This window comes from Hibiscus syriacus, unplaced genomic scaffold (genome assembly GCF_006381635.1).
Source record: "Hibiscus syriacus cultivar Baekdansim isolate YM2019G1 unplaced genomic scaffold, ASM638163v2 tig00110890_pilon, whole genome shotgun sequence".
Lineage (NCBI taxonomy): Eukaryota > Viridiplantae > Streptophyta > Magnoliopsida > Malvales > Malvaceae > Hibiscus > Hibiscus syriacus.
In genome coordinates this window covers 8378822-8402599 of record NW_024062900.1, presented here as the reverse complement: position 1 = coordinate 8402599, position 23778 = coordinate 8378822, and the positions used below count along the sequence as shown (strand labels likewise).

General features: G+C 35.4%; 2 protein-coding genes and 1 pseudogene across 3 annotated transcripts; 2 read left to right on the top strand and 1 right to left on the bottom strand.

Moving 5' to 3' along the window:
• Window positions 1-402: 402 nt before the first annotated feature.
• On the bottom strand, window positions 403-6074 carry LOC120144465 (SUN domain-containing protein 4-like). Of its 2 annotated transcripts, none has more exons than XM_039158502.1 (5): window positions 5985-6074; window positions 4611-4796; window positions 1951-3224; window positions 1754-1839; window positions 403-666 (listed from the first exon to the last, which is right to left on the bottom strand). In XM_039158502.1, exons 2-5 carry the CDS (start codon window positions 4768-4770, stop codon window positions 417-419), a joined length of 1770 nt encoding a protein of 589 aa, XP_039014433.1. In that variant the 5' UTR covers window positions 4771-4796; window positions 5985-6074; the 3' UTR covers window positions 403-416. The 2 variants fall into 2 exon arrangements, with proteins under 2 accessions (XP_039014433.1, XP_039014434.1); XM_039158503.1 differs by lacking the exon at window positions 5985-6074 and adding an exon at window positions 5833-5940.
• Window positions 6075-7664: 1590 nt separating this feature from the next.
• On the top strand, window positions 7665-8216 carry LOC120144689. Its single transcript, XM_039158701.1, has one exon. It carries the CDS (start codon window positions 7665-7667, stop codon window positions 8214-8216), a length of 552 nt encoding a protein of 183 aa, XP_039014632.1.
• Window positions 8217-20684: 12468 nt separating this feature from the next.
• LOC120144687 lies at window positions 20685-23548 on the top strand (annotated as a pseudogene).
• The last annotated feature ends 230 nt before the right edge of the window (window positions 23549-23778 follow it).

Here is a 23778-nt window from a genome sequence, read left to right as displayed (position 1 = left end):
TTACTGGGATAACGAGAGTTAACGACTAGGGGACAAAAATATAATAAATCAATAACATAAGGGATCAAAACCAATTTTTCTTTGAACAGGTGACCAAAATCAAACAAAACAAAAGCATAATGGACCACAGATGTAGTTTATTTTGTTATTTTTAAACCCCTCATTCAGTGCTTTGACGCCGTATGCAGTGAGGGCCAGGTGGACTTGATGCTTGTTGGGGCTGATTGGCTTGAAACCATATTGGGAATAATTTTCCAAAATAAAACATCACAAATTAGAATCAATTCAACACTGATATATAAAATTCTCAAATAAACCCTGGTTACAAAGCACAGGCATGCGTTAGGATAAACAAGAAAAACAAAGCAATCCATTCCAAATTCCCAAATGTAAATGCAACCATAAAACATATTTACTTAAATTGATAATATAAAAATGATTATGCTACAACTACATAGCAAGAAGAGCCAGGAAGAGCTACAAGACCAAAATTTCCATGGCTTCCCCGTTCTTTGAACACTAGTAAATGACTTGAAAATGCTCAACAACATATCAACCAATAGCCTCGCAATAGCAAACAATCCGAAAATTAAGGTTACAACAAATACTGTGATGACCTTATTCTCCATTGATGTCTGTCTCTCCAAAACTTTTTCAACTTTCCACCTGAAAATTATTGCCGGTTATCATCAGCCAGATGTAAATAAATCCCGCAAAAGAGCTTTCATGGACCCACAGTTTTTCAAAATGTACGTACTTTAATCAGTAATAAAAACCATTACAGATATCATTCAATCAGCCCTATGGAATGTTTGCATGGATGTTGACTCGACTCGTAGTTTTACATCCTAGGCATACTGCCTTCTTTCATATGATATGCATACAAATATGGGATACAATGCTATGCAATCATAAATACAAGATGCATGTGCATATTGCATAAATACAAGAAGATGCATCCTTAATAGCTTTCATCAACTTCAAGAATGAATTGGTTTTTATTAAATGTTCTCATTCTTATCTTTCCGTCTTACCGAGCGAAGCCTATTAGTTTCTTTCCAACAGTTCTGTCATTTATTAAGAGGAAAATAGAAGGAAGGAAAATGAGTGGATTGGTACCTTTCTCTTCCCTCCAGATTCAATGCTTTCAAATGTAAGAGGAAAAAACTTATTTCTTAACAATTTTAATTACAACTTTACCCCAAATCTCTTTCTTTCCCTCTATATTCTTGCCAAATACGATGAAGGACCCTTCACCATTTTTTCGTCATCTTTTTTCCTTCACTCCATTTTCCCTCCTTTCTAGCAAACATAGTGCAATTGTTTCACACCCAAAAGAACAAAGAAACAAGCAAACCAACCATCATACTTGGTTTGACTTTGGTTTATGTATGTTAACCATTCAAAAGTAAAAAGAAAATTGTTTCTAAATATTGAAAATTTGTTTCAGTATTTCAAATATATTTTTGTAGAATATTGCAAATTTAGAATGCAGAAGAATGTCAAAAGCTACAAAAAGAGAATGCATAGCCGATAAAAGTTTTTATTGGTTTTGGTCATTTTAATTCACCTTAATTGTTTTCGATTAGAGGAAAACAAATTTATGTTCGCACATTATCCTAAAACTAGTACTTAAGTAAACCATGTGCAGCTCATTTTGGGATAATTTTAAACTGTAAATTCATACCACAGGCTTATTACAAAATTAAAAAATAAAATTTGAGCAAATTAATCATTAAGGGATAGAACTGACCTGAGATCCCCATTATCTCTGACTAAAGCATTCAGCTGTACAGAAACCAGAGATTTCCAGGAAGCAAAATCAGCAACATCTTGAACCTGATAAAAGAAAAAAGAAACAAAATGATTACAGTGAAAATACACCTGATTCAAAAAAGAGGAAAAAAAAAAGAAAAAAATATAATTGCACCAACATAGAGTTTCACATACAATGATATTCTGGTTGTCAAGAAGAGCTTTTATATTTGCTTTAATTCTCTCAAGCAGTTTATCTTTTTCTCCTATATCTTGGTCGAATTCTTTGAAGATATTGCTATACCTGGAATTCAACTCTTCTAAATACCGCTCCAAAACAGATAAACCTAAGTCTAGTGCTCGAACTTTCTGCATCAAAATTTTTAGAACACCGACTCCAGGTACTCTGCCAACTTGTTGAGGATGAATTTCTTCAACTGAATTGGGAACAACATTACTTGTAGCATCAAACTGCACATTTGAGTTCTCCACTGAAGGCTTAGATCCCATTTCCTTTTGTGAAATTTGATGGATATCATCGCGATGACTGGACTCTGCTTGTGATGCCATTTGCTTCTGAGCAAGGACTCCATCCTCAGGTGCATAGAGATTATCCTGAACAGAGATCAAATCCTCCAGCATTCTTTCCACTGCATCTACTCCATAAACTTCAATAACACTCAGTGTACAATAAAATTCATAACCATAGTGGCTCAGAAAGTTTAACTTCAGATACCTAACCCATTTTGGTTCCTGAAGAACAAATCTCTGAGCAAGCTTCACATTGGCAGCAGTAAAGTTCCCCAGATTAGTCCAAACATCTGTTGGAAAAATCAAACTCCCAAGCAATTCAAATTGTTTCAAATTAGAGGCGTAATGTTCAAAATTTTCTATTTGAATGGTGTCTACTAAAGTTTCTTCTGAAAGTTCTATAACCACAAATTTCTCTTCTGCAGAACAGGGATTCCGGAGGTATTTGTCCTCATCTCTGCCTAAGATATTAGAGGCACCCTTTGCTTCCTTATTATATGCCAGGACCTTTGCCCCTTTTGAAGCTGAGGCATAGTTGTATTCTTTACCCCCAGGCTCCAACCTATGTATTACTCCTGCCTGACCAGTACCGGATTTACTTTTAGAAATGAATGCTCGGCTTTTGAATTCATCAAGACCAAGAGGCACAGCATGGGACAGTCTATCAGACTTTGGAAAGCTATTTTCAGATTTTATATCCGCAACAGAGTTACCAGCATCAAGTTTCTCATGAGTAGAGAAATCGTTTTTGCTAGTTTCATCACTTGCAGGTGAATCGGTATGAAGATCTGTGGTCTCAGCACCATTTGAACAAAAACCATCATGAGAAGAGATAGAGCCAAATTCCTCCACCAAACATTGACCAGGAGAATCAGAATGTTCATTGTGTCCCATCCTAGCTTCATCCCTTGTTGATAAGCCAAGGACTACAGACCCACCTATATTTAAAATGACAGAATTGATAGTAAGAAGACATGCAAATGATTTCCGGCAATTAAAGATTATCCAAACAGTACATAAATAAGACCCAAATTTTCAAATTTTATGGAAATAATAATTCGCACTCTTAGAAAGTATTACATGAATAACTTGAACAGTAAATGGATGAACAACTATGAAGACATCAGTAACAAACGTAATCCAGGAGACGCAAGTAATAGAGATATGAAAGATACTAAAAAAGTCAGTACTACAATCTTTTCCAAATTTCAACCATGCCAACAAAATGATGAGAAATTTAAGGAATCAGAGAGATGAAACATTGATAAATTAGCAAAGTTCCAAGACAAAGATGAATTATTTCCATTCCAAAATAAAAGTATAAAACAGATTTGAGATATAGATTAAGAAAACTGCAACATTTTTCCATAACTTTAAAAGGAGTCGAAAACTCACTACAGACAGATTAGTATACAGGTATAAAAGTGACAATCAAATTCAAACAAAAGAACTAGCATAGATATTTCAACTTGATGGTCTGAAGTTCCACTAAATTTACAAAGAAATTGAAACCTAAAGGAGGAGAGAACTAGCATCGATGACTTTATTTAGCATAAACAAGGAAGAATAGAATTGATGCTAAAATGCTCTGAAGAGGCAACATGGGACAAAAAGAACAATAGAAAGGGAACCATGCTAACACTTCTTATTCTTCCCCCTTCAAAGGATCAGTTGTTTCATACATCCTGAATGACATGAAACTAGTTTCAGCTTTATCCTCTTTATAAATATTGATTAGATATCTCACACACTGCTCTAGTTTAGTGGAATAGTATCACAATATTATCAACTTCCTTGCATTTTTTTTTTTTGAATTTTTCTGTTTAACTGCAATTAGTTAAAGATGTAAAGCCAGTCTTATTTACAACTTTTTCACATATACTCCATTCTCACCAAACTGATACTTTAATAAATAAACTTAATGAAATTCTTCAGATGACTTGCACCCCAACTACTCCTGTCAGATTTTTACCATAATTATTTAACCAAAAGAAGGGGGGAAGTGGCATAAGAAATGACCCTGCTGATCCAAAGAATAATAACAAGCTTCAAATAATATAAAGAGTAGCGGGGATGGATTGCACCTTCGAATCAAGTAAACTGTAATCTAAGATTAATAGCTGCCTAATCATGAGCCACAAAACATTAAAGAATGGCTCGATGGATGCACAATAATTATGTAAGAAGCAGAGGTGGAGGTATACAATCCAACTGAGCAAGAGATCTAATACAAGGCTGACTGCAAAGACAGACAGAATCAGAACAATAACAATTCCGGTTAGGAGAACATGACAGTTAAGTTGAAGATGAAAACGAAGAACTACCTATATGAACATCACCATGACAAAGCCGCAAGCTGAAGAGAAAGAGAAGTCCCCACAAAAGAAAAACCAAAGACAGAGAAACCTTGTGGGAGCAGCTCCTTCCATAAATAGCCCCATCCAAAACTCTTCTTTGCAGAAGAGCTGTACGTGATATCTGCATAGCACATCTATCCAGTATGCCGCAGACTGTAACATAAAAGTGTGGATGAGGACCAATCGGCAATCATATAGTACAACTTGTAGATTCAGCAAAAGACTTTTACAGAAAGCTTTAAACTAAGCAAGTCAACAGCAACCAAATAAGGTGGAAGAAAATGATTGCTTCAAACTTTAAAAATTCAATCACCAATCAAATAACAACAGATACAAATCTAAAAATGGATATCCATTTTCTCTCATCATCAACAACACCTTTACTTAAAAAAAGAAGAATCAAACCAAGGAATTCCCCCCACTTGTTCTCTCTTACATAGAAATAGAATTATCAATAATTATTCCATCAGGCCCATATTTACATCCCAAAAGAAATTATACTATTATAAAAAGAAAAAAAGACAAATAGAGGGATATCGACTTGATTTGAATTTCCATAGATAGATCAAACCATTATCTATTCTCGTTTATTATCATCTCAGCGATTTTTGCAGCCACAACCAAACAGCATAAATCCTTCAATAAACAGAAAAAGAAAAAGAAAAAAACAGAAAACCATATAGTACAACTTGTAGATTCAGCAAAAGACTTTTACAGAAAGCTTTAAACTAAACAAGTCAACAGCAACCAAATAAGGTGGAAGAAAATGATTGCTTCAAACTTTAAAAATTCAATCACCAATCAAATAACAACATATAAAAATCTAAAAATGGATATCCATTTTCTCTCATCATCAACAACGCCTTTACTTAAAAAAAAGAAGAATCAAACCAAGGAATTCCCCCCACTTGTTCTCTCTTACATAGAAATAGAATTATCAATAATTATTCCATCAGGCCCATATTTACATCCCAAAAGAAATTATACTATTATAAAAGAAAAAAAGACAAATAGAGGGATATCGACTTGATTTGAATTTCCATAGATAGATCAAACCATTATCTATTCTCGTTTATTATCATCTCAGCGATTTTTGCAGTCACAACCAAACAGCATAAATCCTTCAATAAACAGAAAAAGAAAAAAAAAACAGAAAACCATAACGAATAACAATTAAATAAATTTTTACTTGAGAATTCTTGCAAACTCGGATTGTAACGAGTAGATCCAATCTAGCTCTTGTCAGAAGTCTCTCACGTCTCGATCTGGCGTTGAAGGTACCTCCTCTTATCCCATTACACATGGAATAGGGTCAGTTAATTCTTTTATAAATCAAATCACCTGAAATTTATAAACGAAGAAGGGAACGATACGATCAATACTTAATAGTACACTACTTATTTAATGGGGGAAAAATTAAAAGAATCATTTGTGGGAAGAAGAAATTGAAAATTTTAACATTGAGAGGATTGAGGATGCATAGAGACTATAAAAGAGCGAAGGAAAGTGTCGGGGTTGAGTAAACATTAAACAATAGCGACCACCAAAACGGTGTAGTTTGTGAAAATGGTCCACGTTCTCTTGTCGCGTCGCCGTTATTGTGTTCATTTCGGTAACGGCATGTACTGTTTTTCAAAAATCAAATATATACGAAGACTCTCCAATATCAAACCAAATTCCCTTTTTCTTTTTAAACTATTAAGGATCAAACCTGGTGTCTAATGGAGTAAATTTTTATATAAATATTTTATTATTTATTAATATTTATAATTATTAGAATTTTATATATTATATGGATATATTTTGTTGTTAGAACTTTCCGATATGATAGATTTTCGAGCCCTTCAAAAATATTTTTTTTTGTTAAATATAACTTTAATTGCAGTGACAAATCCATAGAGAGTAATGTTATATTGATTTTATGAAATAAATAAGAAAAATAAAAGAGAAGAATTTATATAACGCTAATTAAATTAAAAAAGTTAATAAAAAGAAAATAATTAAAATTTTAAATTGAAATTTAATAATGAAAAGATATCTGACCAAGACATTTTACTATTTATACCAAAACTTGTCCATAATTACAAATTATAATATTTTAATTAGTAATATAAAGATTTAAAAAATATTAGATTGGTCAATTCATACGATTCATAAATAAATAAATAAAACATAATACATAAAAATACTAAAATTGATAATTAAAAAAATTAAGAGTTTACCAACTCATAAAGAAAGAGAAAATTTGAGAGACGTCTCTTTTTCTCTTAATCTTTTTATATAGTTGCGGTCATCTTAATAAATAAAAGAAGATAGAGAGTTTAAATTGTTATATTACATTCTTTTGGCTTATCTTAATTTTATTACAAAATAAGAATGGAGTTTAAATTATAAATTATATCCTTTTAATTTATCTAAACTAGAGATTAAATTTTAATGAAAGTAGGAGTGTCATCCGTTCTTTTTTTATTCTTCGAGTGTTTAAACTTTATCAAAATCTTCAATTTTAAAAACATGTCAAACGAAAACCCTAGCGTGCTGCCCATTCTCTCCAATACCCTGGTGGCTGTCCGTCGGATGGGTATATCGCGGTTCAATCTGCAAACCTCTCTAGAAAGGTCTGGTTCTCCGGTTCTTGTTGTTGATCAGCGAGTTCAGAAGAAAGTGAAAAACAACAAGGGTGATGGTGAGGAGCAAACTAACAGCGTTTTGGAGGAGCGTGAGACTGAAGTTATGGAAGTGGAGTCCGTTAGAGGAAGTGCTGCTAGGAATGAATGTGATGATTCTGGAATACAGCAGACTGATATTCCTAACATGCGAATCCATGGAATCAACATTGGCAAGACTACCTATGCGAGCATGGTGGCTGACTCACCTACTTCACTGAAAACGTTAAATAGTGGCTGTGGCATAAACAACGATGAAGTGATTGTTCTCGAAGATGATTATATTATTGATCGCCCTGGTGACTTTTCAAAAATTAAATTCTCTGAAAAAGTACATGAACAAATCGATTGAAATATGAAGAATGTCATAATTGTTCGTTTGCTTGGTAGGATGATTGGTTATAAGGCTTTGTTGAACCGCATTAATGCGGTTTGGAAACCAGTTGGTGAGGTACACTTGACAGATCTAGACAATAACTATTTTCTGGTTAAGTTTGCGGATGAAAGGGACTATATCAAAGTACTAACAGAAGGGCCATGGACTATATATGAGAGTTATCTCACTGTTCAACCATGGTCTCGAAACTTTTCCACTGTTGAGAAGTATTCATATCAGGTTATCATTTGGATTCGTTTACCTGGGCTACCTTACAGATATTACACTAAGGCTCTATTTCGTCTGATTGCTACAATGGTGGGCGATGTGGTTAAAATTGACTACAATATACAAGTGGGGGAGAGGGGCAATTTCGCGAGACTTGCGGTTTTAGTCGATCTGAATAAACCACTTATTCCCTGTATTGGAATCGATGGTGTTAAGCGAAAAATTGAATATGAGGAATTACACCAAATATGCTTTCATTGTGGAGTGTATGGTCATGTTAAAGAGCAATGCATGAAATGTTAAGATCATAATGTGACTAGTGAGCAGATTGGTAATGATAATCAAACTGCCCCTAAAGAGAATGCTATTTTGGAATAAGGGCTCTATGGTCCCTGGATGGTGCTCGAAAATTGCATGAAAAGAACTGAACAAAACAGACAGAAATCGAACACCCGGGTTAACGAAAGTGTTTCTACATGGTCTCGGTTTGCTGCCTTGGAAGAGGCTAGGAATGAATCTGAATTAGCGAGCGAGGAAAAGCTTGAGGGTGAAAATGTGATTAATGTCCAAACTCGTAAAAAGGCGAAGTGGTGCAGCCGATTCAATCAAACCAAGACATGCTGAAACGATTGGTGAACCCTTCAGCAGCCTATCTTGCGTCGAATCCAGAAAAGCAAATAAATCATCTAAAAATAGTGTAGGTCACGTGGATGTGGTTCCGAAAATGGTTGGGCAACAAGTGGAAATGGTCGAACATGCCACAAAAACTAATGGTGGTAAGCATACTGCTTTAGCAACTAAAGAATCGAACATGGGTGTAAAGAACAATCATGGTATTAAAATCTCAAAATCCCGTGAGGCCATGGAAAAACTAGAAAAGGAAAAATACCTTCAAAGAAATAAGGAACAATAAATCGATTGAGTATCTGACGAATAACAAAACGAATATTACTACCTGGACGCAAAATGTTGCGTATCAGTTATCTATGAAAGCGAGAAGGGAATATCGTTCTATGAATCAAACTAGCTCCTCTAACATCAAAGATGTGTATGGAAATGTTACGGGACGTTCAGATATGGTGATTGATAAAGGGGTTGGAGATTCATAGGGTACTAAGCTCAATAGTAAGTGTTGTTTCCTCTTCTGATTGGTTTTAATGATTTGTCTGATGAGTTGGAACTATCAAGGAGCTACTAGCTTGTCATTTATTAGATATTTTTAGTCGTTTGTTCGTGAGTATAAGCCGAATGTTGTGACTCTCATGGAACCTCCTCTAGGTGGTAGTAAGACGGGTAGAGTAATTTATGAACTTGGTTTATGGCACTCGTACCGTGTGGATGCTCAGGGTTTTGTGGTGGCATATGACTCCTTTAGAATGAGCCGGTTACTCTTGTGGTTACTCCCATCTCTAATCATTTATTCATGCTTAAATTTGGAGTTAGGAGATTAAAAATTGGGTTCATTTTACTAATGTTTATGCGAATCCTAATGGTAGTAAACGAAATCAGCTTTGGAATCAACTTGAGACCCTTAATCCGGTGAGAACATACCTTGGGCCCTTGGTGGCAATTTCAATGTGATTCTAAATGCAAATGAGTGTATGGCGGTTCGAATGTTTATTTCAATGGTATTCGTCCTTTCCCTAATTTTATTCACTCTACAGGCCTATTAGATCTTGGTTTTGTTGGTCCGGATTTCACATGGACCAAAGGTAATCTTCATCACAGACTTGATCGTCGGTTAGCTAATAATTCTTGGTGCACTAATTTTGAGGATTCTCGGGTATTTCATTTGGATTGTCTGGGTTTGGATCATAGACCCATTATTCGTAAGCTGTTTCATGACAATTTTGGCAACATTTATCGTCTTTTTCGCTTCTTGGTGGCTTGGCAGGAGCACCATGAGTTTAATGATTTTCTTTGTTCAGTTTGGAACCAGGATGTAGACATTGAAGTGAATATTAGTTCTTTTAGAAACCAAGTTGCGGCGTGGAATTCTGAAACTTTTGGACATATAGGCAAGAGGAATAAAAGATCAATCGTTCGTATTCATGGTGTGGATAGGGCGATGCAACATACGAATTTGGAATCACTTGCGAGGCTGGGTAGTTAACCTATGAACTTGAGGTGATATTGGATCAAGAAGAGAGCTTGTGGAGACAAAAGACTTGTTCCTAGTGGATTATTAAGGGTGATCGCAACACATCCTTCTTTTATGCCTCTGCTCTTGCTCGCCGGCGTAGGAACATAGTGCACTCTTTAAAAAGGGCAGATGGTTCTATGACTACGGATCAAGAGGATCTTAAGGACCTAGCCCAATCCTTCTTTAAAAATTTGTTTATCCGTCAAGGAATTGCGAACAACAACTAAGAGGGTGTGGGTGCTTTCTGAGAGTGGGGAGTCACATGGTTAATGTTTTATGACAAACGGTTTCGAATAAGGAAATTCAAGCGGTTATCATCAGCATGGAAGCCTTCAAAGCTCCAGGTGTTGATGGCCTCCATGTAGTATTTTTATCAGTGAAACTGGGGAATCGTGGGTGGTTCTGTTTGTTCTCTTTTGAAGAAGATATTTACTGAGGGTCGAATTCCCACTTCTATTAATCGTACACTATTGGTTCTCTTACCAAAAGTGCCCACACTTGAAGCGATACATCAATTTCGTCCAATTAGTATCTGCATTGTTTTGTACAAAGAAATTACTAAAATTATTATGAATTGTCTGAAATCATTTTTTATCCAAATGGATTTCTGATAATCAAACCAAATTTGTCCCAGGCCGATGTATTACAGATAACATCATTATCACCCAGGATCAAATCCATTCTATGAGATGAACAACATGCAAACGTGGTCGGATGACAATTAAAATTAACCTTGAGAAAGCGTACAATGGATTAGACTGGAATTTTATTAATGATACTTTGATGGATATTGGTATACCAAACAGCCTTCGTGGTCTTATCATGCAGTGCATCTCTTTGGTCTCAACTTAGATTCTTTGGAATGGGTCTATGACAGAGGTGTTTTATCCAACGCGTGGTATTCGACAAGGTGACCAATTATCTCCGTATATATTGGTTTTATGTATGGAGAGGCCAGCACAACCAATTCAGTTTGAGATTAATAGGAATCGTTGGAAACCGTTTCGTACTGATAAGCACGGCCCTGATATTTCACACTTGCTCTTTTCTGATGACATGATTCTCTCTGCTGAAGCTTCAATAGAGCAACTTGATGTCATTCGTAACGTCCTTGATCATTTTTGCATAGTCTCGGGGCATAAAATTACTATGGAGAAAACTACAATATATTTCTTTCGTAATGTTTCGTTAGAGCTCAAGAACATAATCAACAGGGACTTTGGTTTCACCATGGTTGACGATCGTTGTAACCCCTAGACCCGACCTATGCGTTATGACCATATCTAGTGGATTACGATAAAATTTTCCAAAGACATTCTTTGATAAATTAAAATCCAAATTGTAATTAAACATCTTTAAAAATATAATTAATAGCATCAAAGTTTAAATTTAGTAAATTTAAGTCGTAAAAATAAAATATTTCAAAATCAATATTGAGGCAAATCTAACATCAGTAACAAAAGTAGTATTTTCAAAACATAGACACATGTCACCCAAATTAAATGCAATTAGGAAGATAAAACATTACAACAAAAAGTCATTGTACTAATGTGTCGATCCTCCAAGTGCCAGGCATGGGTCGCCTATCCAAAAGGTATCTGAAAGAGAGAAATTTGGGGGAGTGAGCTAGGGAGCTCATTGTGTTCCAACAGTGCAGAAATAAACATACAATTTAGATTTCAAAACCAGTTCATCAATAATGTCATGGAACGTCGATAGAGGTTTCAAAATCAGTTCAGTTTCAAATATTAAAAACATCAGTAAAATTTTTAGTTTAAATATTCAAAATCGCCCTCCAACCGAACACCATATGCAGTTCCCCATAACTGCATCCATAAGGACTTACCCTAGGCCCAACGGGCGTAGGTTCCAACCTAAGGGAGCACCTTTGGTCCATAAGGTCTTACCCTAGCCGAAGCGTAGGTGCCCACCTGAGGGGAGTGCCCTTAGGCCCATAAGGACTTACCCAATGCACATAGCAGAGGAGCCACCCTAAGGGAGTATCTTAGGGTTCATAAGGTCTTACCACTAGGCGTATTAGGCCTAGGAGCCAACCCAAGAGTTGCCTTAGGTCTATAAGGAATTACCAGCTCGATCGGTCTGAACCTATATGAGGAATTACCTATTTGACCAAGCTGAACCTGCAGAGACTTCATACCAGATCCTAGTGTACCCCAGAGAAAAATAGTTTTCATAAAGTAATCAGTGGTAGCAGGGAATCAAAATTTATACATATTTATTTATCAATAAAAACATGAATCAAAGAACATGAATCAGACAATCATGCTTAAACTTTAGTAAATCGAAAACTAGGCTTTAAATCAGACAAATCATATGAAACCAATTCAAATAGACAGTCATATTGCAAAGCAGATAAAACAGTCACGTGCACATGATTTTTCAAGCAGATATTTAAAACAGGTATATGTCACACAAGGAACACACCTCGCAAAAAGTATCAATCTGAAAGATCTAACAAGCACCGGCTCTGTTACGCTCTTCTGCTGAAAAAGAACGAGTATTCACGAGTTCTCGTGGACGAGCAGATTGGGAGGAACCGGGTCGAGCAGGCGAACGATCAGGAGATCCGCAAGTACCTTAAATATACCGTAACATTAATTAGTCATTGACCCTTAAGTTAAAATTGATGCACTAAAATAATTACTTAATTTAATGCATATTCGAGTTTAATAGTCAATTCGGAGGCTTTCGGATTTGAATTTGGCAAAACGGACTTCGGATTCGGACTCAGGACGTCGAAAAACATAAAATATGACTTTTTGGAAAATTTGACTTTTTGGTCAAAGTCAAAGTTAACGGCCAACTCTAGTCAAAGTCAATGGATCAGGTCAAAGTGAACGGGTCGAGTCAAAGTCAACGGGTCAGACTGGTTCGGGTTGACTCATATCAGTTTGGGTTGACTTGGTTTGGTCCATTTGGATCGATTCTAGAAGAACCAAAGCTTGGAGTAAGCCCCACGAGCACCCGACGGCGTGTGATGGCACATGAACCAATAAAAATGGGTTTAGTTGGCAGTTGATTACTCCCACAACCTCAATCAACCAATTACATTCGATATCTAACCATAAATCAGCCAAAATCATGCGAAAACTTAAATAAAAATTAACCAAAATATACCCTAAACTTACCCACATCGGCGATATGGAAATTGACAATGATGGACGATAGCTTCGATTGAATTTTAAGCGCACGATGACAAGGAGTCCGGTTGTAGTGGCGGTGAAGCGAGTCGACGAGCACAACGAATTAAATCGAAGAAAAATGAACGATGTGGTCACAGCGGTTTACTCTCGAAATAGGCCAACCGGAAGCCGATTCAGGTTGCTAACAGTTGGGTTGGGTTGGGTTGGGTTCGCCAGAGGATATTGGTTCGACCGGTACGAAAAAGCACGGTATTGGCGGCCAGATTGGTGCAAATTGCGGAGGAGAGGCGACAGCTGGTAGGTTATAATTTAGGGGGAATGGGGTTGAAGCACGGGGGGTTTCTGATTTGGGTGATTTAAAACTCGAAAATAAAATGAATAAAATATATAATTTATTATTTTAAATAAAAAAGGGTCTAGACTGGTTAGTAGGGGCATGGCCGACCATACCCTAGATCTTGGGTTCGAGCCAGGCCAACCCCCTATCTCACTTGTTTTTTTATTTTGCTGTCAGATGAGTTATGGGTAAATTACGAGGTTGATTCTTAAACTTTCCAAACTTTTAAATTTAGCTCAAATATTTTGAAAATATTTTTACAGTTTATTCCAAAAAACAATTAATTAATTTTAAATAAATTTCAAATAAATTTTGGGGTGTGACAATTCCCCTCCCCTTGAAAGAATTTCGTCCTCGAAATTCACCAGAGTTAGACAGGAAACAAAACCTAAATCTTTAATAGATCTTTCAGAGAACAAAGGCAAATTATTCTATTGACAATAACAGAGAAACTTGTTAAATTTAGAGCGGAAACAAGGGTCTCGGTGCCTTAAATAAAAAGTATGAGGGGTCTCAAGATACAAAACTCGGGTATTAGAAGGGCGTTGTTAGAGATACATAGTATGAAATAGAAATAACAATAAACAATATACCTGTAGAAGTCCCTGACTCATCTCGATCACCAGAACGTCGAGTAGCATATGCAAGGGCAGACTTTCGAGCCTCAGAAACAGTTGGTCCTCTACTCTATGATCGAGCTCTACTGTTGATTCTAGATACAGATCCAGAAGTCCTATTCTGACTGCGACTCCTAGCGGGGGTCTGAACAGAAGCCTATGAACGTGTAGGAGTCTGAGTGGGGGTCTGATCGACAGAGGCTAGATAAGGACAATTCCTCAGAAAATGCTTACTGGATCCAAAACGATAATAGGTACTCAATTTCTTATGACACTCTCCCCCGTGTTGATTTCCACAGTGTTAGCAACTCGGTATCGGGGTGAAACTTGAAGAATCACCTCAACTAACTGACGGAAGTGTAGGTGACGCAAGTCTCAAACCATAATGACTCCTATGATGAGCAGCAGTACGAATCCTCTTATCAAAGCATACAGAAGGCTCAGACTGACCGGAAGACCTCCTAGAGCGATCTTGATCTACCCTATCTCTATCATTGGTGGAAGCCTCGACTTTTTCAGCGCCCTTTTCTCTCCCTACCACAACATCAAATACCTCATCCTGGTGGGCAACTACCTGATAGTGCAGCTCGTATCTATGCCCCTGAGAAAACTTTCGACACCTATCCCTATCGATAGGTACCAAACTGGAACCATACTTCAAAAATTTTAAGAACTCTATCTCGCACTCAGAAACAATCATATATCCCTGAACCAGATCCTAAAACTATTGTCGTCTCTGAGCTTGATAACGCTATCCTAGAAAGCGACTCCTAAAACTCTCTTTAAAGAAATCCCAAGTCATTCTATCGACCGAAACACTGCTCACAACAGACTCCCACCAGGTATGGGCATTTTCGTCCAACATGGAACGTCACTATGTGTCTAATCCTAGCTGATCCATGCATCGCTCAGTATCGCAGAGCCAATCCTTGGCCTCAGTTGTAGCTCTAGCAGTAGGGCCTTAAAAGTTCCTAAATCCATTAGCAATCACAGTATGAGAAATAGGAACCTCGGGTACAACGCCAGCAGTTCGAACCACTCTCTAAATCAACTGAAGAATATGTCTACCGAGATTCTCATCTAGCACTACTCTAGCAGGCTCGGTCTCAGAAATGGTCGCCCCTCTAACTAGAGTCGTCAAACCTATACCAAGGGGCAGATCCATCGGTGTTGTAGGAACAGAATTACCTACCGGAGGTAGGGGATTTATACCTATCTCATCTATAGGGTTCGTAAACCTAATCGCTCAACCTCACCCCCATCCAGGTCGACGACCATGTCTAGCACTTATCTTGGAGGATCTTGAGGTTCACTACAGAAAGATAAAACCTAAGATTAAATTGGCACTTGTAGTCTTGTACACAGTTAAACTTGTAAAAACTTGGTGACTTGGCCTTCGTGACTTATTTTGTAAAACATTTTAAACCGTACTTTTAGTTTGAACCCACTCACAGTCTAAGGTTTTAACAACTGAAAGCTCTGATACAAAAAATTGTAACCTCCTAGACCCGACATATGCGTTACGACCAAATCTAGCAGATTACAATAAAAATTTTCCAAAGACATTCTTCGATAAATTAAAATTCGAAATATAATTAAACATCTTTAAAAATATAATTAATAGCATCAAAGTTTAAATTCAGTAAATTAAAGTCGTAAAAATAAAATATTTCGAAATCAATATTGAGGCAAATCTAGCATCAGTAACAAAAGTAGTATTTTCAAAACATAGGCACATGTCACCCAGATTAAATAGAATTCGAAAGATAAAACATTACAACAAAAAGTCATTGTACTAATGTGTCAATCCTCCAAGTGCCAGGTACGGGTCGCCTATCCAAAAAGTATCTAAAAGAGAGAAATTTGGGTAAATGTAACCCCTCAGACCGATGGGGGTGACCCGATCCGACTCGGGGTGTCACATTAGAGCCACCAGAGCAACCCACCCTAAAAATCTCAGAAAAAATTAAACTTTTTGTTAAAACATGTAAAATCATAAAGTTAATTTATAATACAAAAGTAAAATTTATCAGTATTAAAAAATAAAACATATTTTCAGACTCGTATATATAACAAATACAACCTACATGCCCCTAATCACCTGCACTGTAATCCGCAAGCAACGTTAACAAAACTCCCCTACTGAAGTCTATAGCTACACTGGTATGATTATTTTAACCTGAAATGGTGAGTAACAGAGTGAGCTTTGGAAACTTCAGTAATACAATACTACTAGTTGATGCTACAAGACATGCAAATAAATATAGAACAATAAAATTTCCTTATTGAATGAAACATATACATGTTTTCGGAATAAGCTGGGGTTCCACTGATAGTTCATTGAGTAGAAGCCATAAAGATCTCAGTTCATAGGAAACATTCATAGTATCAAGTTTTCAAGAGATCGAATAGGATGTCTAGTGTGTTCCAACCAAAACCAGTGAAAAGATATAAATCTTTTTAAAATAGTAATTGTTTAAAACATATTTTCAAAACCATAGTAGAACCCTCCAACTAAACACCGTTATGCAGTTCCCCAGAACTGCATCCGTAAGGGCTTACCCTAAGCACACATCAAAGGAAACCAACCTAAGGGAATGACTTAGGGCCTATAGACCTACCCAAGGGTATCCTTAGGTCTGTAAGGATTTATCAGCTGGATCAGAGCTGTACCTCTATACTCTAGAATCCTACCCATATAAAAATCCAGTAGAAATCAATTTTAACCGTAACCCGTAATATTTGGATCGTGATCCAGTTATACTTCATAACCACGATAATGAAATAAACCGTATAACTGATCTCCACCTGTACACCATAAGTAGTCCCATGATTAACCCAAGGGAGTGCCTTGGGACCTGATAGCCAACCCAAAGATCACCTTAGGTCCGTAAGGATTTACCAGCTTTATTAGAGCTGTACATCTATACTCTAGTCTACCTAGTTAATGTCACAATAAAACAGTTCAAGTAATAACCAATGAAACAGGAAACCATAGTTTATAGCTCAGTAAATTTCCATGATTCCATAAATCAGGAACAATTCATATTTTTCGGTGAAAACTGAAATCAGAGAATATATACTATGTTGCCATGGTTTATAAACCAGTAAATCAATAATTTCGTTAAAACTCATTTCAAAACATATAAAACAGTCATGTAGTACATGTGGAACACCCTAGAGGATCCATATATTCTTAAGAGCTACTTGGTGATTAGGATGGTATTCATAATATTTTTATATCAGAGTTTCTTAATATTTCAAGTATGACTTGAGTGATTCGATTACTCAACAATCAAAGGTATTCAGGATTATGAATTTAATTCTCAGTGTTTTAAGTCTAATTGAATCAAATGGGGTATTCAAGATCCTTTGCATCATAGTTACTTATGTGATCAGTTATGATCGGAGTGATTTGAGATGATAAGGGAGAAATAAAGGTTCATGACATTTACAATTTGTGTTGATCTATCTGATTATTGAAATAACTCAAGTTGAATAACTCCCAGAACTAATGCATGTCGTCCGGTCCATTTGTTGCCCTTCCAGGGTATTCACTCTTTAGTACCAATAATTCTTATCCAAAGATCACCTTCAGAATCATCACTGAATATATCTTAAAGAGACAAGCATATATTTCAATGGCCTTTATTTCATTTCCACATTGCAACAATATTAAAAATTATCAATGTACTATAATTCGTGGTTCACCACCCATAGGGACAATACATCATATAAGATCAGCGGTGTTTCCAGACTTATCCAAGTTATTCACTTAATTCAAGGTCATCGGGGTACTTAATTAAATTACTATTCAAATCTATCCTGGTCGCTTAGGAGTTCCTGAGTAATTAGGTCATTTTCGTAAATTTGAATACATGTAGTACTTCCATTCCATTTAACTTGGTCAAATAATATATTCATATAGGTATTCAAGGTTGATTTATTCATTTCGGAGGTTGAGGGCATTAGTCATTCCAGGTCTTGGAAATACTTTAGGTCATTTTACACTTTCGGGGCATTTTGGTCATTTACACTTTAGGGCATTTCTATAAATAAAATATAGATCCAAAATTTAAATCGATGATTCTAAGGTTCAAGTGAATCAATATATGAGCTCTCAGGTCGTCCCCATTATCATAGTCATACATATTACTTTTTACTCTTTAAGGGTATTATCGTAATTTCATTCAATTCCGTCAGTGGCATTACTTCGGGTAACTTAGGCTTGAAATTATTCCAACTCCATTAAAGTTCAGATTACTTTGCTCATTTTCTCTCTGGAAGTTAATTTCACCACTAGGGAAAGTCTTTGTCCTTTTTCAGTACAAGGGTATTTTCTTAATTTTTTTCCTTAGGGCTATTTTAGGTAATATATTATCCAAATATTCTCGGTATTTAACCTTAAAAGAAATTAATCAAAATTTATGGATCTTAAAGTTAATTTATTCATTATTGAATCACTGAGCTTATTATTATTATTTCTGATTGATTTTCCACTTTCTTAAGCAAGCCATATAAGTTCTATCTAGTTACCGACATTTTATAGTATTCGGATCGAGTTTAGGAAATAATCACAACATACATATGACCAATTATAATTATCCACGCAGAAATCAATACTAACATGTTCCATAAAGCATGAAACAGGTTGTAATGTCACTACAAGAAAATATACCTTTAATGACACACGAACGATGACACACGCTAATTTATGACTTACAAAAAATGTGTGTCATTAAAAAAATGTCATGTATTTTTAAAATCTGAACGATTTATGACCTACAATAATGTGTGTCATATTTAATAGTCATAATCAAAAAAATTTTGTAAAAACATGGAGTACAGTTTTAATTGTGTGTCATCTTTAAAAGTCATATTTTAATTTTTCCCCCATCTATTATTTTCATCTTTTCCCGCTCCTTCCCTCATGCCGCTTGCTTCCCTATTTTTCTCTTTTTCCCTTTTCTCTTTGCAATCTCCCACTGGTTTAGCCATTCATCGCAGAAGAGGGAGTCAAAATTCAAGGGTTTCCACATGTATTCCTCGTTCTCTATTCCAATATTTGAGGTTTTGTTGATTTCTATTTTGTCTGAAAATATTGAAAGTAAAGCAACTGCAAGATCGTCTTCTAAAGTTATTGAATGCCGTGTTGATAGTATTTCATGTGCTGGTAGAGTCGGTGATGGAAATATATATTTTATTTATTGTAACAAGGATTTAGACTGTAATAATTCATCTCATAGTTCAGTGTCAGTTTGTAGTTTAGGATCTGGAAAGGTGCCCTCTTCCCAGAAGCTAGACTTTTCAGTTCCTTCTATGAAGAACGAAGGTTCTAGTGGTAGTTCAACTATGATCCAAATTCCATCTTCACATCCTGGAAGCAGCAAGAGTGCCGTTGGAGGCAGATCCGAGATTTCTCCCAAAATCCATCCCAATTTAGAAGAAGATATTGAGGGCAATAGCGAGAACCCACTGGATAAAATTGGTGAGTTTTATGTTATTAATGCTATTGATCAGTTACTGTATGCGAGAAATGCTTCGGAACGTTTCTGAAGGTGATTGGCTCTGTGAAGAATTCAAGCTGGCTGAGGAAACTGAAAAACCAAAAGCAAGGTTAGTTTTCAAGCATATAATAAAAATGACACCCAGACAAGATCATGTGCTGACATTCTGTTGCGATTAAATTTTCAAGGTTTGGATGCTGAAGGGAAAATGGAAAATAAACTTATCTCAAGTACATGTATCTTAAGTAAGAGACATATTGAAAATCTAGAGGGTCCTTCAGCTCCAAAAAGACAGGTTGTTGATGGATCACCAAGATCATTGAGCCCCAACGGAGTATCTTCTTTGTCTCGAGGGAGTTCATTTAAGAACTTAGACAAGGGGAAAGTGAGGCCATCACCGCAAATTTCTCTTGGCAACCATTCTGGTAATGATATGCAGGAAGTTGTACGCTCTTTGACTTCTGGTCCACGGCTGCAAACACCAAAGGGTAAGTAAAATTAATTTTGTTATCTTATCTAAAATTTTCTCTATGTTAATTTTAACATTGACATACTGTTCTCATTGTTACAGGGAGCTTATTGAAATGCAGTTCATTTAATACCTTAAATTCCAATTCTAAGGTGAAACTTGTGATGAGGTTGTTGTTCAGAAACGAGAAAGTGCTAGAGAACATGCATCACTTTATAGCGAGGAACCTGCTAGAATGATGGGCAAAGATTGTGGTTTTTATTGAGGTCATACTGTGCTAACAACCCTTTTAAATCCCTCATATACTGAAATGCCAGATCTATTAGTGAATGCAAAATTAGTAGTTATAACTCTGGACCTGAGAGACGTTTAGGAATGAGGTTTCATTTTAACCAAGGTTTAGGATGACTTAGTCCTGAAAAAATAGTTTCCTTGCTATATTTGTTTTGATTTGGTCATCTCTAATATTGCTTTTTAATATCACTTATCAATAACTGTATACTGGAATAGTTGCTTATATTACCTGCTTCTTGAATGCGTATTGTCAATAATTTTCAGAGTACTACAAGTGTTCCACCTGCCTCAAACTCAAGACTTTCACCGCTACCTCTGGAACATGCCGGTTTCAGTTATGACCACGGGGCAATAATTGATATTCCTCTTGATACAACTTCAGGAGGATCACATAATCAGCTTAGCAAAAAAATGCCTCTAAATTTCATTTACATTATTCGGTTAAGCCCTGAATCTCACTTTCCTGGTTTACTGTTTAAATGTAGGATTTAAACAAGAAAGTCCAGGCTAAGGAAGCAGAACTGAAAAAGCAGGAACAAGCATGTTGTATAATAGATTTTACAACATTGAATTCATTTGTGATCTACTGAATCATAGATTTGCTTTTTTCTCTCTCATTTCTTTTCCAAAGATGTATCATTGACCTATTTAGAATTTGATGTAATGAAAGCAAAACTTTATCTCAATAATCTCATTATCCTAGTATCATAAAATACTGTTAGGATACTTTATTAGGCTGTTGATGGAATATCATGTGTTTCTCGATCTATTTTAGTGTACTAAGTCATTCGGATGGTTTTAAGCTACAAGGCCATATTCTTGCACATTTATTTCTCAAATAAATAACATGAAAGATTATAGCATCCCTACAATTTCATTGGTCAGCTTACTCCTTGCAGGAAGTCAGGCAGAAAGAATAGGCACTAGCAAGAGGTACCTTTCATTTTCCTTTATTTAACTAGTCTCAGTGATCACATTTCGTTTTGTTCTCAGCTTCAATATTTGGTCTAGATTACTCTATACTTTTTTTCAAAATTTTTGACCTTATTTTATTTATTTTTATGGTCAAAACTTAATTTCTGTCATGAACTACAATTTCACTTCTCTGCTTTCTAGCTGGAATTATTGTGGAAGAGAAAAATTGGCCACCATTGTTTCTAATCATTCATCATGATATTGCCAATGAAATTTGAATTCATCTACAAAGATTGCAGTATGTTGCATTTTTGACATTTTTTAGGCATTTAAGTTTTTCCTATATTTTCCTTTTTAGTATTCTATGCATGGTACATCTAGGTATCATGCCTTCATTTGTACCATACTAAATTGCATTAGGTAATTTTTTGTACCATGCTTTTATTTTGTTAACTCTTTAGTTGAAAATGGCTTTGGTGTAAAGCCATGGATTGGAGACAATTCAGTGATTGATGGTGATTCTATGCAGGATTGGTTCTATGCCTTCTGTGGAACATCATAGCCGTTACTACAGCATGGATCAAAGGGGAAGGTTAATTTAGTTATATGCTTCTATGTCTTGTTTTTCTTCTTAATATAACATTGTGATTATGTTGTGTTTTCCTTATTATTGTTTAGGTGTTAAGATCTAGTTATTGTCTATCATCTATTTTGTAGCAGGAGTACCAATAGCCTATGTATTCCAGTATCACCCACAGTTATCGAAACATTATAGTATATTCTTTGATATATTTCATCAATTTTTATAGGGCAATGAAATTGTACACTGCTCAAAGTGGATCTAACAAAAGGGTTAGCCTCAATTGCATCAATGTTTTGGTGAGGACTTCGATCGATCATTCCTTATTTAAATTACAGCTTTCATTTGACTAATCATTTATTGTAAACTGTTTATAGTGTCCCCGTCAGTCGGGAGGTACCGAGTGTGGATATTATGTTTGTAAGTTCATGAAAGAGATAGTCGAGAACGGACTTGAAGTGTTGGTCAATAAGAATGTAAGTAAATTTTTCTGATACATATCTGTCATATCATACATACACATTAGTCATACAACTAACTTGAAGTAGGATGATATTATTGGAAATTCAGCTATGATAACATCTTGTCTATTCATATTAATAAGAATTGTCAAGCTCTTTTTATTTCTGCTAAAAAACTTATAGTTGGATGCTATTCTAGACTTCTAGTTATCACCTTGTGAATTTAACGTAGTGGAAGATTACATTGATGGTAAACTTATTGTTAGTTACTTCTATTGATAGATCCTGTTGTAAGTAATGAGTGAATTCTTGATTCTAATTACACGTGTTAAGCATGTCACAATCGGGACTAGTTTTCGATATATGAATCAATGTCTAAAGGAACAACTATATTGGGTAATAATGCCTCTCGTGGATAATGTGAGACACGTACTAGACTTAAAAGAGAAATTTGATTTTTTCAAGTACTCTAGATGAAAAAGGATACAAGTAAACTGCTGAAGGTGGAATAATGAGGATCAATAAGAACTCTCTTGTGGTGATAAAAGGTCAAAAAATGATTGTCGAGTTTTTTGTCTTATAGATTCAATAGTTCTAGATGATGCAATTGTTACTTTCACTTTCTTGTTGGATGCTAAATGGAGAAAAATGGGATTTTATGATGAATAAGACATATTGAAGCTTTTAAAGTATCCCTTAAATAACAGTGTAACTGTGAGAAATGAAAAGTAAAGATTTTAAAGCTTAAGATACCTTTACCACAAATTTTCTTGATTTTTCGTTCTTTTCATATTATTTAGTGATGAGTGATGACTTGATAACCATAAATGAAAATGTTTTCTCTTTACAAATGTTTGGACTACTTTATGTTCTCACCTGAAGATAGTTGATGCTTGATTAATATATGCAAAGTATTAATTCCTATATGTCATCAGCAGTTGGTTCAATAAAAGTGGAAACCAAAGGTGATCAACTCTAATTTTGGGAAGGGTTCGGGAACAGCTGGTGCATCTGATGTTCCTACTAGTTCAGTTGAAGCCAATTCTTATTCGCAGCCTGTTTCAAGAGTTCTCGACTCTGAAGAAGCAACTTCAAAATTGCAGAAGAAGCTAGAGGAGTTGCATCTCCCACAACGTCAACATGTTTGATATTCGCAAAGAATGGGTATCTTATGTGGAAAACTTTATTATGTCATGATATTTTGTATCGACATATGATTACAATATTTTTGATAACTTAATGTTAATCTATTGTATGCAAATGGATTACTTATATATAATATATATATTAGTATTATGAGCATTAAATGTGATTAGTTTGATTATTTTCAATCTACAATATATTATATATATTATATATATATATATATAATAATTAT